This window comes from Scylla paramamosain, chromosome 33 (genome assembly GCF_035594125.1).
Source record: "Scylla paramamosain isolate STU-SP2022 chromosome 33, ASM3559412v1, whole genome shotgun sequence".
Taxonomy (NCBI): Eukaryota; Metazoa; Arthropoda; class Malacostraca; order Decapoda; family Portunidae; genus Scylla; species Scylla paramamosain.
The window spans coordinates 6907075-6923791 of NC_087183.1; the positions used below are offsets into that span (position 1 = coordinate 6907075).

Genomic DNA, 16717 nt, shown 5'->3' on the forward strand with positions numbered 1-16717 from the left:
TCTTACAAGAAAATGGGAGATCAGATCACCTGCTCTGGGCTTTTGGTTGCTTACTTGTACAATATGCGTGTAACAACGTGGGTTAGGAGTGAAGTGTGTAGGATAAGGCATAAGCGTCGCACCAGGTGCCTCCCTCACCCTTAGCACGATGGAGGAGGCAGGCCCAACACACCCAAGAAAATAAGGACTAGGAGGAGTACCCCAAAGATCGGTCTTTACGAGTTCTTTAGACTCTTTCCGGAGGGGTATGACTGGCTTCGGCTGGGAGACCAATATTATTCGGAAACACGCTTCTGAGGGTTCATTTCATCATTTGGAGGGCGCGAATCTGAGTCGACGCTAAGTAAGGTAGGTCCTTAATTGTATGTTTGCTTGGTAAAAGATTGTGTTGTAGAGGAAAGTTAGTAAATGAGGTGAGAACAGTAGTTCAGTGGAGGGCCAGAGTCTGTGTTTACCAGGTTACTCTAGTCCCTGATTGTGCTTGGCAGTGACACGTACAAGGTGAGTGTGTAGAGCAGTGGTTCTTAATCTTTTTTGTCTGCGACCCAAAATCCTGTCCAGATTGACCATGGTGACCCATATACCTTCATAAACTCTTCAAATTAGATTTGAAAAAGCAAAAGTAGATGTAGGCTTTTTTTTCTCTCTCTCTTCTTCACCTTTTAAACTGTCTGTGTCTATGATCTAGTTAGCCTTAGATGTTAATGACTTAGGTATTTTATACACATAATTGGTAAATGTGCAGTTTCAACCAATACCTCCCTAACCTACTACCCCCTCTTAAGGTAAACTAACCTAAGATTTTATATCCTCCTAACCAATGGGTGACACCCCATAAGGTAAACTAACCTAACCTAACATTTTGTAACTCCCTAACCATGGGGGAAATCCCCTCCATAGACCCCCCTCCATAAGGTAAATTAACCTAACCTAACATTTTGTAAACTTCTAATGGAGGAGGGGAGGCTTCACCCCCCTGGAATCCCCATGAGGTAAATTTATTATTAATTTCTGGCGGGGTAAAATGTGGCTAGAAATGCTCTGAACATTGAGATGTAGATTCTGTGAAGAGTAATAGTTTCATATGGTATATTGGTTGAAAACATCAGTAAAACCACATGATTGATACTTTGATAACATTCTGAATAGGCATATTGGGGAAAAACTGTACACACATCCTTGGTGACCCATTGAAATGGCTTGGTGACCCAACTTCGGGTTTTGACCCAGGGGCTAAGAACCACTGGTGTAGAGGCAAGCCAGTTATGATCAATGAGAGGCTATGCTATGTAAGATAAGTGTGTTAGCTTACAGACCTGGTGGGAAAGTGGTTTTAAAGTGGGGAGAGCCAAATTGAGCCAATTTTGACATTCATGAGAAATACCTTATTTTGAAAATGGGAAATTTCTAGCCTATCCTAACCTAACTGTGGAGGGTTACACCCCTCTGGACACCCCCAATGTCACTAACCTAACTGAAGGGCTTCACAACCCCATGGACCTCCCTAAAGGACAACCTAACCATACTTAACTTAACCAACTAGTAGCTGGACACTCTCACCCTTAAGGACACTAACCTTATCTAACCTAACCTCTGGACCCTTCCTTAAGGACACTAACCAAATTTAACCTAATGTTATCTATCCTAACCTAAACAGGAGGTTTATGCCTCCTGTAAAGACACTAACCTAACCCAACCAGGGATGCTTTGACCACTTTGGATCCCCTCATAGATCCAAGCCTAAAATCCCACTTTCCAAACTCTCCTCTAAGCTCATGTGGTTTATTTTCGTTGCAGATAAACAGCAACTTAGTGTAACATACACCTTAATAGGAAGTCAGGGCACAGCAGTTTGGGTGGTCATGAAAGCAGCATGTTAAGTTATCTCTTTTGTTGCATTTGTATCAAAAGACAGCTAACAATTACTGGGGCCAGTGACTGCACAGCACATGGGTAGCTTGACTGAGGGTGGTACAGTGTTCTGAAAGGTTCCCGTGGCCTACAGTATGCCATAGACTACACGAAAGGCAGGTTCACACTTGGCAGTTTGCTGCTGAATTGCCAGCCACCTCAAGCTGGGTTGGCCCGCCTGCTGGACTTTTGGTGCTTGGCGGCTGGAATTGCCATCTGTACCAACAAGACCGACAGGTTGGTCTTGTCCAGCTGCCTGCTGCTTTGTTTACATCGTGTCCTTGGGAAGAGTTGTGGAAGATGTGGTGTCCAGAGGCAGAAAAGTTAATGCTGAAGGAGCTAGTGAGGGACCAGTGTCATCTCTGGGACCCGAGACTTACTATATATATATATATATATATATATATATATATATATATATATATATATATATATATATATATATATATATATATATATATTATAATTGAGTAGTAACCGCTACAGAAGGAGCCAACTTCTTAATAGATACCGATCACTCTTCCTTACCTGTTGGTGCTCATAGGTAACACAGCATAACTGTCAGACATTCACCAGGTGTCACTGCATCCCTCATGTGGGTATCTTCCTTCTTGATGAGGAGAGTCAAAAGCTGCAGAAGACCATTACATTGCTTGCTTTTGAAGCATATCCACTGCCTCATGGTGTCTGGGTCTTCCACACTCAGCTCAGGCAAAAGAGTGTGACAGACACTCCTTTCTCCTCTTTGGCACAACCAGGGATGTGTCTACAGATATTTCCTTTTCCATTTTATCTTTTGGTATGCTAAAAGAAGTGCAGCTATCACTGGAGGAAGACATCTTGTTGAGTTGCTGTTTGTTTATATTAATTTCCTGCGAACCAGCTGCCCCTTCCCAGCCACCTGTGTGAACGTACATCCAGCTGGGAGGATTTATTGCCAGGTATTGCCAGCTTGTGGAGAGTGGTGGCAGTGGAAATGTATTGCACCAAGACAAACAAGAAGCCATCCAGTGAGAGTATCGTAGCAAACTTCATTGTAATGGTGGCTGTTTGCTTGATGCTGTGGACCTTCTACAAGACATGCATTGGCAACCAACAGTCAAAGGAGGACGTTTGGAGCACCACGGGAGACAATTATCCAGCAGGCGGCGGTGAAGGGTACGGCTGGTATGGTGTTACATGGTTTTTAGTTCACACTAGGTAAGGGAAGGAGGAAATAGAGAGAATAAAAAACTCTAATACTGTAATATTACATACTCTACCTATTCCTAACAGTGTGTGTATGTGTGAGTGTCCATTTTGTACTTTATTTGTTTGACATTCTTTTCTTGTATTTATAGTTCCTTGTGAAAGGATTCACTCTTTAAGTCTGAAATGTCGGACGATTGGAGTTCTGAGTGTGCTAGTGCTCCTGTTGGTTACCAACTGCTATTGATCTCACACCAATAGCTGTACCCATTCACATGCTCTGTGTTTTTTAATCTTGCTTCCTTTGTAATTTTCTAACCTGTCATATATATATATATATATATATATATATATATATATATATATATATATATATATATATATATATATATATATATATATATATATATATATTAAGAAAGTGGACATTAAAAATCTGCTGACGAGCAAATCCTTTCCCTTTCTGGCTTATGTGCTAATGCTGTAAGAACTTTATTGGTAATGTTATGTGGATCTACTACAGACACAGCAGGCTCGGCTGTTTGTGTTGTCACAGCCGTAGCTCCCATGCAGACTGTTGTGTTTGTTTTGAAACTGGGCAGCCATTTTGTGTTTGTGGGACTTTTGTTTTCATAATAAAAGTTTATATAATGAAAGTATGGCCATGGATGTCAAGCTTTTTTCACCAGTGTCATGTACTTACCTAATAAAAAAATATATTTTAAAGGGTCTTTTTTCTCCTCCCTGTAATGATGAACTTTCAGATCTTCCTCCACATTTCACTTCCATTACTATTGGTCCTCATTTTCATTCCTTCTGTTGAATCAAAGGTTTGTTACTTGAAAATGAGAAGTAAGTGAAAAAGTTGTGTGTGTCCAGGGAGAGAGAGGGAGAGAGAGAGATACACGAATGTGCAATGGGAAAAGGGAACAACTACCAATAAAAGACTAGGATGGGGAACCTATGAACCAAAAGAAGACCAAAGAGGAGGGGAGCAGCTTCTGAGAGTCTGCAAGGCACCACAGGGAGAGAAAATCAGTTATGGAGAAGTTTGCCCATGGAGATTGGATTGGATGACTGGTGACAATATCATCTTGTGGTGGCAGGTGAGGTGTGAGGACTAGGTGGGCTGAGAAGAAACTTGGAAAAAAATTGGTGTTATGCCACAAAAGCTCATGCAGAAAGCAGAGGGAGAGGAATCAGACAGAATCTAACCTTACTACAGTATATGTACATACAAATTCTGTGCTTGGTAGCTGTGTGGTTGAGCATTTACAACACGGCTTAGGAACAGAACTCCATTGCAATCTGACTTCTTTTACTTATTGTTTTACTATTTGTTTACTTGTAGGTACACTTTATTATTCTATTTCCTTTTGATATGTGTTTATTACATTTTTAAACTTAAGGTCTTGTTTTTCCAGATAAGCCATGGCATGCCTTAGTTTCCTCAAAAACATCATACCAGGTATATCCAACACACTCATATGCAAGGTGAGTTACGAAATGGTCACAAAGACTAATATCGTTGTGAGACTTCACCAGAATTATTATTATTATTTTATTTATTTATTATTTTTATTATTATTATTATTATTTTATTTATTTATTTCATTTTTACTTAGGACAATCATGCAAGATGATAACTTTTAAAGCAAAAACACAATTGAGTACATGTGTTCAGACAACTAATCTGTGGTATTCTAATAGATCTTATACTAACCCATCTGGGTTTATGCAAGGGTAGAGAGATTTAAGAGTACATTGTGGAAAATAAATGCAACACATTATGTAAAAGAAAAAAAGTGAGAACTATGTATGCATTGTTAGCAAATATGAGAGTGGCTTTTACTTATGTGATCTTCATTTAGTGTAATTCAGCATGTGGTACTGTACTATATTTGCAACAAGTAAATTTACTTCTGTTGTAACTGTCTTCAGGTATTGAATATCCGCTTGGAGCTGAGTGAAGGATTCCTTGTGCTGCGAGTGAAGGACAACACCAAAACTAATATTTTATTCAGGAAGGTGCGGTTGCTTATAGACTGATGGAAATTATAGGTGTGACCTCAAAATAATTTTGATATACCACTAGTTGAATAATTATAGAACAAAATAAAGCTAACACAACTTCTGCCAGCTTCCTCTCACTATTCACTGAACTTTCCAGTTTCAACTGAGCTGTGTAAAACAAGAGATCATTGACAACAGTGTGCAGATTGATGTGTGGCAGACTTCCTCTCATCAAGTGGACATCTTGGTCAAGTGTACAGCCGATGGAGTGGTGCCATATCTTAAGGTGAGGCCAACACAACCTCCATCACTCACTTCCACCACCATCACTTCCACCAAGACCACTGCTTAGTCACTTCCACCATTGCTACCATTACTGTCACCATCACTTCCAGCTCCACCTCCATGAGCAAAAGCTGTCATTTTCATCATCAGTACCTCTGTCTTTTATTTACTTCCACCACCACCACCACCATCACACTGAAAAGAAAGTAAGGACAATGACATTTTCTATTTAATAGTATTTTTATTTTGGATCACTAGCATTTCTATGTAATGGAAAGCTTTGATAAATGAAAATTAAATAACATATTCACTTGCTGAACATACACATACTTTACCTTTACTCAGGAAGGGGCAACAGTGTGTCTGAACGGGGTGGAGTGCCGTGCTGTGCCATTAGGATCCACCAATGTGGTGCATGAGCTGTACCTCAACAACGAGAGTGGAAACAAACTGCGTGTCATTCCTTGTGATGACTTTAAATTTTCTGTACAGGAAAGGTGAGATCCAGTGACTTGTTTTCCCTTTCACTGTCTTATATTCACCAATATATATATATATATATATATATATATATATATATATATATATATATATATATATATATATATATATATATATATATATATATATATACACAGTGGAACCTCAGTTACTGAATGTTTCCCTTCCCGAACAACTTCCTTTTCGAATAAAATTTTTAACTCGTAATTGCTTTGGTTGGCATACCATAATTCAGTTTCTGAACAAAGTTACATGATTTCAAATACTACAAGATATAGCAAAAGCTGCCATTTATTACTAACTTATAGTTTCTATAAATATTTCCTTCATTTTTATATATTTGGAGGAGAGACAGAAGGTAAGACAGTTATTCAATCTATGAAATAAGTTAAATGTGATCCCATTGAAGAATTTTGATGTAAACAAACAAGGTTTGGTGCTCAAGAATAATCCCAGGCCTCCTGTGGCTCTCTCGTTGACTCACAACTATATTTTCCCAGTAGCTTTTACCAACAGCAAGATGTCTAAGTGTTATGATCACCTTCATTTTGCCAGTGAGTGGGATGCTCCTCTCACTGTCACTGCGTAAAACTTCCTTCACTTCATTGGTGACAAAGAGAATGACTGCATGGTCTAAACAATATCTTTTGATGAGTTACATGTCATTAAGTTCATTCAATACATCCTTTCTGGATAAAAAATTTCTGAGCTGGAGATGTTGAGTGGAGCATTGGTCATTACCCACAAAGAGATGGTGGATGGTTGTCTGAGAACAGATTAATCCATTTTACATTGATTCCTATAGGGAAAATAGTTCCAGTTTTTTAACATTTTGGATTTTGAATGGCATTCATGAAGGAATTAAGTTTGAAAACTGAGGTTCCATTGTATATATATATATATATATATATATATATATATATATATATATATATATATATATATATATATATATATATATATATATATATATATATATAAAAAATCTGTTGGCCTTGGTCAATGCCTCTCGTACATAAAAAGATAGGTAAAGATAAAAATATCACAACAAACTAAAAAAAAAAAGTTAAGAAATTACTATTATGGCTAGAGCTCAGCTAACAGTGTGTTGTGACGCATGTGTTGTTAGTCCCTGCCTCCCTCTCACCTTTTCAATACAGTATGCAACCATTCACAATATATGGAGTCTTTATAAGTATCTGCAAGAAAGAAGTGGATAAAAAAAATATATATTTTGCAATTTCTAGCCCATACAATGTATGGAGGTGGGTGTAGAGCAAAAAAAGATGTCTCAGGGTGGTTAGTGATGAGGGAAAGATGTGGCAAACAGCAGTGAAAGGGTTCATACCTGACACTTTGCAGACTGGACAACGCACTGTACATTGATGGCAGAGCCTTCCTGGGAACCATTGAGCTGATCAAGATCCGTAATGGTTTGTGTTTTTATCTGCTTTGTGAGGTGAGTCTCATACCATTGTCACCTTTACCTGTGCTGTAATAGTAACACCAAGGGACTTTAATTTTGTTATGCTGTTCCTAGTAATCTTCTCATCTGGCAGGTGATGAAGGTTAGCCGAGAGGAGAGCACAGGTCATATGGTGATGAGAGTGAGAGACGCCACCAAAATCAGGATTGCAACAAAGAAGGTGTGTCGCATTCATCATGGGCTCTTTATAGCTGACTGCTAATTCTATATTCTGTGTGCTTTGAGATTATGTGCATGAGAGGGAGTGGAGTGGGTACAGAGCCTCATTGCCCAACAGGGTACTCAAGTCACAGAAAGAAATTGTACAAGGAAAGAGTGAAGAAAGATGTGAGGAAATAGTATAGTTTTCCTGATAGAGCAATCAGCCAATGGAATCCCCCGACTGACAAAGTTGTGTGTGCAAGGAGTATTCATTGCTTTGAAGATAAATATAGCAAATTACTTTAAAAGATGGGACATTATGAATCTCACCCAGTCCTGTAAAAATACAATGGAGTAAGGTAAGACCATGATGTGGTACTGGAGAAGCTTTGAAGATCACCAAGACCATTTGATTTTGAACTTGTGTGTCCCTTGACTCTATGTACATTTCTCATTTTAGCCTTCAAATAGTTCTTCTGTAATGAGAGGATAGGGATTTTTTTTTGAGTGACTTACTTAGCAGTTGCTGTTGTACCTTGAATATCTAGTATTGATTCATATTTCCTCACCAGTATCTAAAGTTTTATTTTGTGTTTCCAGTATGACGTGGACAACCACAGCCAGAGTGACAAAGAAGAGAGTTTTGATATTAACTCCAATGCAGTAGATATTTTGGTCACTTCACCACCACAGAACCTCAGTGACTTGGTGAGGCCAGTGTGCAGTGTGCAGTGGTTTGGGGTACAGTGACTTTTATTTTGATGTGGAATTCATGAGAAATGATACTTTGTAAATAACAAGATTTAAAGTCACTCCAATGATTGACATTATACTGCAGGGATCACCAACATTTTGAGACCAGGGACCAAGAGAGAGAGAGAGAGAGAGAGAGAGAGAGAGAGAGAGAGAGAGAGAGAGAGAGAGAATCACATTACTATATAGATGGAGAGATGAAAGCTAAAGCAAAACAAGAACCTTTAAACTTCAATCGTACTTGCTAATCATTACTAAACTAAAACTTTTTTTTTTTCAGACTAATAAAATTCTAAAATTGGGAATAGTGAGATGTGACAAAGTGTCTTGCAATAATCCTGACCTCAGATACATGCATGTCCTCAGTGTTGATGCATCCCAGTCTTCTTTATGGGAATTATCTGAGTCGCTGAGATGTGTTGAGACCCTGAGAAGGTAGGTGGTACTGAGAGATGAGGATGAGTAGTAGTAGTAGTAGTAGTAGTAGTAGAACAGCAACAAAGGGATGAACAGCAATGAAGTTAAACTGTAAGGGGCCTTTCACATGAACGGATTTTTCCGGTCTGGGACTTTCCGTACAGTTTAGCTTTACATTGACTCTTATGGGAGCATTTACACTGGGCCGGTACGGTAGTTTTTCCGTTGCAACAGCCACATCCTGCCAGACTACCAGCAAGACCGGAGCAGAAGTACCGGAGAGCGGTTTGGGTGGTAACGTGTTGCTTTGAGCGCGTTTACACGTCCGTTTTTTCCCGTGTGCGGCTGGTGGTCACGTGTCAGTTGGTCTCATATTGGTGTCATCTGATTGAATAGAGTCTCTCACTTTAGCCACAAGTTCCTCATATGAAGGGTAGCTCATCCGAAAGTAGTTGAAGAACTTTGCATCGTCAGCCTTCAAATCCCCGTACAGAGTGTAAAATGCACCCTTGAGAAGACGACTGCTGTTCAAGGGGTGAACCCAGAATTTTCTCTGCTTCTTTTCTTGATACTCTTGTTCATTAAATGAACATATATTACTCTTTTTTTGACGTCCTCCATCGTCAAGAGACAGCAGTGCACTGATTTGATTGACGGAAGAGACAGCCTGCGGGAGAATCCGCACGTGACCATGGGTTTTGCGGTGTGGGCTGGATGCTGGTGCGGAAAGTTCCGGACCGGAAAAATCCGTTCAAGGGAAAGGGGCCTAATTATTCAAGAACTTTTTCACATAATCTCATGTAACTCTTCTAAGTAATATCATGTATAATCCTATTAAAAAAAAAGTCATCCACAAATATACCATCCTCTGTCAAGACGAAACAAAAATTTCCTTTTGTTGTTCTACTGAAATATAACAACAGGAAAAAATTTCTGCCACTTTAGTTTGTTTTTTCTTTTTGTTTCCCAGTTTTTATATAATGAGGATATGAACAACTTATCTGTTCATTTTACACTGAGGAAATCTGTATCTTTATATACCAGGCTGGCAGTCCACAAAGGATGGTCCAGACAAAGCAACACACACACACACACACACACACACACACACACACACACACACACACACACACACACACACACACACACACACACACACACACACACACACACACACACACACACACACACACACACACACACACACATTACTAACACTTTTCGCCCATTTGTCCATGGTGGAAAGGGGCAATGTCATGGGCCAGCCTACTACACCCAAGGAGCTTAGGCATATATCTGAGAAAATACTGCTGCTATAATAGAAGTCATTTAATGCTCTTACATTATTCATGAAAGATTTCAGTTACCATCACACACAAGATAGAACAGGCATGTGATAACAGTGTTTCCTTTGATGCAGCAAGCTCAATACTGAACGCTTACCCAAGAAGAAGAGGGCAAAGAAGAACTAGTGAGGAGAGGAATCCAGTCTTAAGGATATCTTGCTGCCTGAAGATGTCCAAAAGTTTGCCATGGTAAAATGAAGTCCCAGAGAAGATGAGAAAGGAAAGCACAAGAACAGGCTGCCAAAGGAATTAGATGAGAGGCATTACTTGAGGAAAATATGTTATTCTTGTTTCATTTGATACTTGAAATAGAAGGAACATTTGTTATTGCAGGGAAGCTGATGTAATTTTGTAAAATCATTTCATGTTCATTTCTGTCTAAAATGTACTTTGAAAAATAAGCAAATGATAAAGCTATTTTGGAGTTTTTTTATGTACATTTTGTACATGATGTTGATGCTTGTGGATGTCATCACCAGCATCATCAGGACAGTTTTATATATTTATCTATTCTTTATTCTTATTTTTATTTATTTATTTTTCTTTTTGCATGTAACATTAGACAGCTGTAGCTACTTAACCTTAATATATATATATATATATATATATATATATATATATATATATATATATATATATATATATATATATATATATCTGGAAGAAAACAGGCAAGTGACATTACAAGTAAACGCAGTCTTGAGCAGCTGGGGGAGGTGTGGGCCTCGTTAGCTGCTCCTAATCCTGATTTGTAGGCTTTGAAGGCTGGGCAGCTGAGTGTATCTTTCGACTAGATTATCCAGTAACCTTTCCCCTTCCTGTCTGGAAACCACTCTTTGTTTATTATCAGTCATAAAGAGGTTCCAGAAGTACCGCAAGAAGAGGTCGAGCGGCAGAAAAAACAATGGCATTCCTTCACAAAGAGCAGCCCAGTACCACCTTCCCCTTTACTTATTTCATCTTTTATTGCATTGTTTTCCATGTTATTGTATTAGTGATTAGTTATAGGATCAGATAAGTCTTTAGGCATCATTTGAAAAATCATACCTTGCATTACTTTTCACTGTTACAGAAACAAAACAATCCTCACTTGTCCTGGGCAAGGCTGGCTCCACCCAGCCCTGGGTAGATTGATCATTTCCCAGTCTATGAGGAGACTTCCTGCCTCCTCCTCAGCTTTCCTTGCATTGAGATCCAGCAAGGGGCAGCCAAAACCCACTGCTAGCACTGCCAGGCAATTGGTGTGTGGAACATATTTGGATGGGTGAGTGGCTGGGTGTGTGGGGAATGTAAGTGATGGGGTGTGGATGGTGGGTTTGGTGTAAGTGAGTGGATGGGGAAGTGGTTGGGTGAATGAGTGAGTAAGTTAGGTAAGTCAGTGGACAATGGATCGCTTAGTGGGTGGTTGTGGTTGTGGATGGGTGTTGTGTAATAAAAAGTAGGGTGGATGGGTTGGTGAGTGTGGATGGGATGATGGATGGGTGTGTGGGTGGTTGGATCAGTGGGTAGGAGATGGATGGATGGGCGGGTGGGCCTGTAGTTACTGTGTGGTGGCTGGACAGGTGGGTTAATAGAAGTGGGTGAGTGTGAGTGAGTGGATGGATGGATGCAAATAAAATAGTCGTATCATTTTGATTTGTAGAAAGAAATTCAATATATAATAAATAAGTGAAAATATAATTGAATAACAATTATTAGTTAAATTACACAAAAAAAAATACTACTACTACTACTACTACTACAAGAAGTACTGCTACCACTGCTAGTACTATTTCATAATAATAATAATAATAATAATAATAATAAAATTAAACAGTAATTATATATAATCTAAATCTCTCTCTCTCTCTCTCTCTCTCTCTTAGCTGAATACGAAAGCTCCCCATCAAACTGAAAACGGAGACAAATGACAGGTCATAGTTTAGATCGTGAAGTCCGTTTTCTATGGCGTGGAGCAGGGGGCCCTCTTCTAAGTCAAATGACTCCATCTCTACCTCGTCTTGTAGGAGGAGGTATAATCTTGTGGTTTTTGTAAGTAAGAGATATTGGTGTCATTCCTTCCTCCTCCTCCTCTAATTTTATTCTCATCTCTTCTTCCTTGAGTCCTTCACAGGAAGGAAGAAAAAGAATCAGTGCGAAGGGAAAACAAACAAACAACAACAGAAGTAAAGTCGGTAGATGATGAGGAGAGAGAGAGAGAGAGAGAGAGAGAGAGAGAGAGAGAGAGAGAGAGAGAGAGAGAGAGAGAGAGAGAGAGAGAGAGAGACTGCCTTCACCACAACACCCTCTTCCTCCCTGTAGTGTTTTGTACTCGTTTATTTAGGTTTTATTATTCGATATTTAGGTATTTTGGGGGTTATTTATTTATCTTTAGGTTTTGTTTACGTCTGAGTCTGGAAACAGTTGGAAATTTAGCTAAATATTGAATGTTGGTCAGTATGTAAACAAGCTGTCAGCTGAGGTAGAGAGGTCTGTGTTATCAGCCATTATTTGCTTCGTCTCTCACTTACTGTAAGCCGAACATGTTACAAGATGGAGCCACATATCTAGCCTTCATTTCCGCTGGTCAGATATATCCGCCATTGCCTGCTTTTGGTGTCATGAATTAAGGCAACATGGCCGTCGGCTTCTCCACTGAGGTTGCCGCCGACGGCCGCCATGATGGATTGCTGCCTTGTTGGTTCCTTTTTTTTTTTTTTTTCTGAAAAACTTTATTTGGCTTCTATAATAAGTTTTCATTGTTTCTAAAAAAATTTCGTTGCTTTTGAAATGTTTTTCTTGGCTTATTTAAGTAAATGTGGTGAATTTGGTGTTTTTGTGTAAATAAAAAACGGTTTTGACAGTGATTTTTACCCAATTTGGGTTTTTTTTTTATTTGAGGTATTAATGAAGCTTTTATTACTTCAAAAAATCGTTTATGATATTCGAAGTGTTTTGCGTTCATGTTCAGTTAAGTATGTGGACTTTTAAATAGTTTTTAATCCCGTTAAAAGTGGTGATTTTGTGATTTTTTAGATTCTTTATTTCTTTATTTCAACTTGTAACTAGCTTTACAATATTTCAAAAAGATAGTTAAGATTTTAAAAAATTGTTTTGCCGTTGTAAAGTGAAATGAGTGGACTTTCCAGTGTTTTTAATGGTGTCAAAAGATACAGCACTTTTTCCATATTTCATATAATATTTTTTTACAACTACTCTGGCTGGGGATGTTTTGATATTGTGAATATTAATGAAACTAATTGCCAAGTCAGAATATATAATGCATTTGAGCCTAGCTTCAGTTTTTCTAGTGGTCAATTTCAGAATGAAATACGTTACGTACGTAAGCCAGCGGGCTGGCGGCAGCTCGCCTGTGATGTAATCAAGGATCCAGGACTCGTTCTGCTTCAGCGTCTGTCCGTCAATATTTACCGTAATTTCCATTGTTTTCCAGGTGTTTCCAGCTGTTTCCAAACTCAGATGTGTAGATAGTAGTAGAAGGAAGAAAATAAGAGAAATGGAGAAGGTGGAGGAAGAAATAAGGAGAAATGGAAGAGGAAGAGGAGGCATAACAGATAAATGCCAAGAAGACAAGATTTACCTCAGTTTCCCTTGCTGCGCTGCCTTTACAATATTTGCCCTGGCTGAGACTGTCTTTATTATTATTATTATTATTATTATTATTATTATTATTATTATTATTATTATTATTAATATTTTCGGATTTAGTACTAAATATAAGTTTTCTCCCTCCTCCTACAAACGTAAAATACTTAAAACGTGAAAAATCTAAAAATACTTAAAACTGCCTTAAAACACACACACACAAAAAAAAAAAAAAAAAAAAAAAAAAAAAAAGATTCTCACCACGCATCTTGAAACCTCGTTGTATATATTCCGTGAAGGATAGTCTGAGGAGAGAAGCGTTCAATATTAAAGGAATTTTCTGCATTTCCTTCACCTCCAGGCTTCCCTCCTTCACTGCCCCTCCTTCAGGCTCCTTCAACTCCCTCCGTATGGTATCCTTAGCTCTTTGGGAAAACGTGGGGCTTTGTAAGATAATCTCGTCTTGCCTCTCGCGCTCTCTCCTTCCTAAGAATTTAAAAAGTGCGGGAAATTTGAAGGTTTATAAATTCACTGGTGTGTGTATGTGTGTGTGAATGTTATTTCTAGTCTCTCTCTCTCTCTCTCTCTCTCTCTCTCTCTCTCAGTAGTTGCACAGGTTTCCAAGGGTATTTTTACGTTTCTAGTGACAGATTAACAACATTTCTACATGCTTTATTGTATTTCAATACTCGTGCTGATGTCAAATTAATTGTCACTACAGGTTAACCGCATTAAAGCGAGTAAACGACTGGGTCGTTTGTCATCCTGATCCCTTATAGACGTGACGGCGCTTACACGGCGGCGAAGGTTATTTCAGACCCACACGATGACACGAATCATTTATTGTATCCGACTGAATCCGGTTGGATCCGCTTGAATTCGGTCAAAACCTGAAGACATACATTAATGATCATAGACAATATTCTATATGAATAATTTGTGTAATACAGGTATGATTCTGCACGTTACTTATAGGATAATGTATTTTTACCCAGACAGTTGTTAAACTTACGTGTTTGGGTCTTGGGGAAATCGTTAAGTAACGCGCACGCCCTTTCTGACAGGTCCTCTAGGTAGGTCTATCTACTTCTGTCTCTGCACCGACACACGTCCTACCTGGACGAGTGTCCTCAGCAAAGTGTCCCTATCGTCCTCACTCCTCAGTTACTGCTTGGGTTCCTGCCCTGTCCATCGTTATCCATTAGCGATGGCGATAAGGCCGGCCTCATCTTAGCCTCGTCATAACAAGCATCCTTCATCTTACATCAACACTACCTCAACACCGACCGTACAAGAAATTCGCTGACTTATGCCTCGTTTTGGTCCTCGCCCTGACCTCCAGGTCCTTTCCTTCCTCATTAACAAACTCGCTTGCACAACAACTTTCACCCGCTTGGCAGTAACAGTCAACAACACCTGTTTCACTTCACACTCATGCAAGCCTGCTTCTCTCTCTCTCTCTCTCTCTCACCTCACCACAGCCCACAGTATGTTTACGAACCCACAGTGACTCCCCGCAGCCCCTCACCAATAACTGTCCCCCTCACACACACACACACACACACAACATTACATGTACAAACGCTGCATCTTGTACAGTGCCCACAATAAAGAACGAACAAATAAAACGGACAGGCTTCATTTTGTTCCGCCCTGCGTGAATGTAGTGAGGCTCAACATGTACAAATGAATTGTGAATGTATTAGATGCACAACTCAAAGATATGGAAGCTTGTACACAAAATACAGGACACAGCTTGATGATGAGTAAGGTGAGTCAAGTATTAGGAATCAAAATGCTCCACTTTCAACTGACCTACTACAAGGAGTAAACTTGTAAAGGGGAAGACATTTGCCAACACAGTAAACACACAAGGAAAAATTAATCTCCAAAATAAAAGACTAAACGATTATATATATGCCAACACAAAATAAAGAATAAATGAAGACTAAGCAACTCTCATCAACTCCTCTCCTCGAACTGTCTTCTGCCTCTCTCTCACCGACGCAATGTTGCATCTCTAGCTGTCTTCTATCGCTATTTTCATGCTAACTGCTCTTCTGATCTTGCTAACTGCATGCCTCCCCTCCTCCCGCGGCCTCGCTTTCTCTCACCCCTATTCTGTCCACCTCTCTAACACAAGAGTTAACCAGTATTCTCAATCATTCATCCCTTTCTCTGGTAAACTCTGGAACTCCCTGTCTGCTTCTGTATTTCCACCTTCCTATGACTTGAATTCCTTCAAGAGGGAGGTTTCAAGACACTTATACATCAATTTTTGACTACTGCTTTGACTCTTTTATGGGACTGGCATTTCAGTGGGCATTTTTTTTATTGGATTTTTGTTGCCCTTTGTCAGTGACCCTCCTACATAAAAAAAAAAAAAAAAAAAAAGCAAACCAAATTAATCTGAACGCTAATAAACAAACCAGCATAATATATTTAAACACTACGATCAAAGATAGTGAAGTTTAAACACTGACAGAGAGAGAGAGAGAGAGAGAGAGAGAGAGAGAGAGAGAGAGAGAGAGAGAGAGAGAGAGAGAGAGAGAGAGAGAGAGAGAGAGAGAGAGAGAGAGAGAGAGAGAGAGAGAGGGGGGGGGGGTTGAGTGGGTGAGAGAGAGAGAGAGAGAGAGAGAGAGAGAGAGAGAGAGAGAGAGAGAGAGAGAGAGAGAGAGAGAGAGAGAGAGAGAGAGAGAGAGAGAGAGAGAGAATTTCATACAGGGAATGCCACTTGTAAGGCTTCTTGCAGCTTCCCCTATTTCTTATGTTTTTATATTTTTATAAGAGAGAGAGAGAGAGAGAGAGAGAGAGAGAGAGAGAGAGAGAGAGAGAGAGAGAGAGAGAGAGAGAGAGAGAGAGAGAGAGAGAGAGAGAGAGAGAGAGAGAGCACATGCCTTAAAATAAAATAAATAAAAGATCTGAAAGCAAATGACATTATATAATACAATATATGACATGAAAAAAGTATATATATATATATATATATATATATATATATATATATATAGAGAGAGAGAGAGAGAGAGAGAGAGAGAGAGAGAGAGAGAGAGAGAGAGAGAGAGAGAGAGAGAGAGAGAGAGAGAGAGAG

At 39.2% G+C, this 16717-nt stretch overlaps 1 protein-coding gene and 1 long non-coding RNA gene across 4 annotated transcripts; one reads left to right on the forward strand and one right to left on the reverse strand.

Annotated features, from left to right (window-relative positions):
• Nucleotides 1–188: 188 nt before the first annotated feature.
• Nucleotides 189–10458, forward strand: LOC135089568 (uncharacterized). 3 transcript variants are annotated; one of them, XR_010261542.1, is made up of 10 exons: nt 189–348; nt 4524–4593; nt 5041–5127; nt 5270–5398; nt 5743–5894; nt 7261–7357; nt 7458–7544; nt 8126–8233; nt 8645–8713; nt 10116–10458. XR_010261542.1 is itself a non-coding variant. In XM_063985291.1 (10 exons), the coding sequence occupies exons 2-10, from the start codon at nt 4531–4533 to the stop codon at nt 10165–10167; spliced, it is 930 nt and encodes a 309-aa protein (XP_063841361.1). In that variant the 5' UTR covers nt 190–348; nt 4524–4530; the 3' UTR covers nt 10168–10458. The 3 variants fall into 3 exon arrangements, 2 of the variants coding, with proteins under 2 accessions (XP_063841361.1, XP_063841363.1); XM_063985291.1 differs by having other exon boundaries at nt 190–348; nt 8559–8713; XM_063985293.1 differs by lacking the exon at nt 189–348 and adding an exon at nt 362–501 and having other exon boundaries at nt 8559–8713.
• Nucleotides 10459–12388: 1930 nt separating this feature from the next.
• On the reverse strand, nt 12389–15998 carry LOC135089570 (uncharacterized). Its single transcript, XR_010261543.1, has 2 exons — nt 14639–15998; nt 12389–14516 (listed from the first exon to the last, which is right to left on the reverse strand). It is a non-coding gene; the product is annotated as an uncharacterized LOC135089570 (long non-coding RNA).
• Nucleotides 15999–16717: the final 719 nt, after the last annotated feature.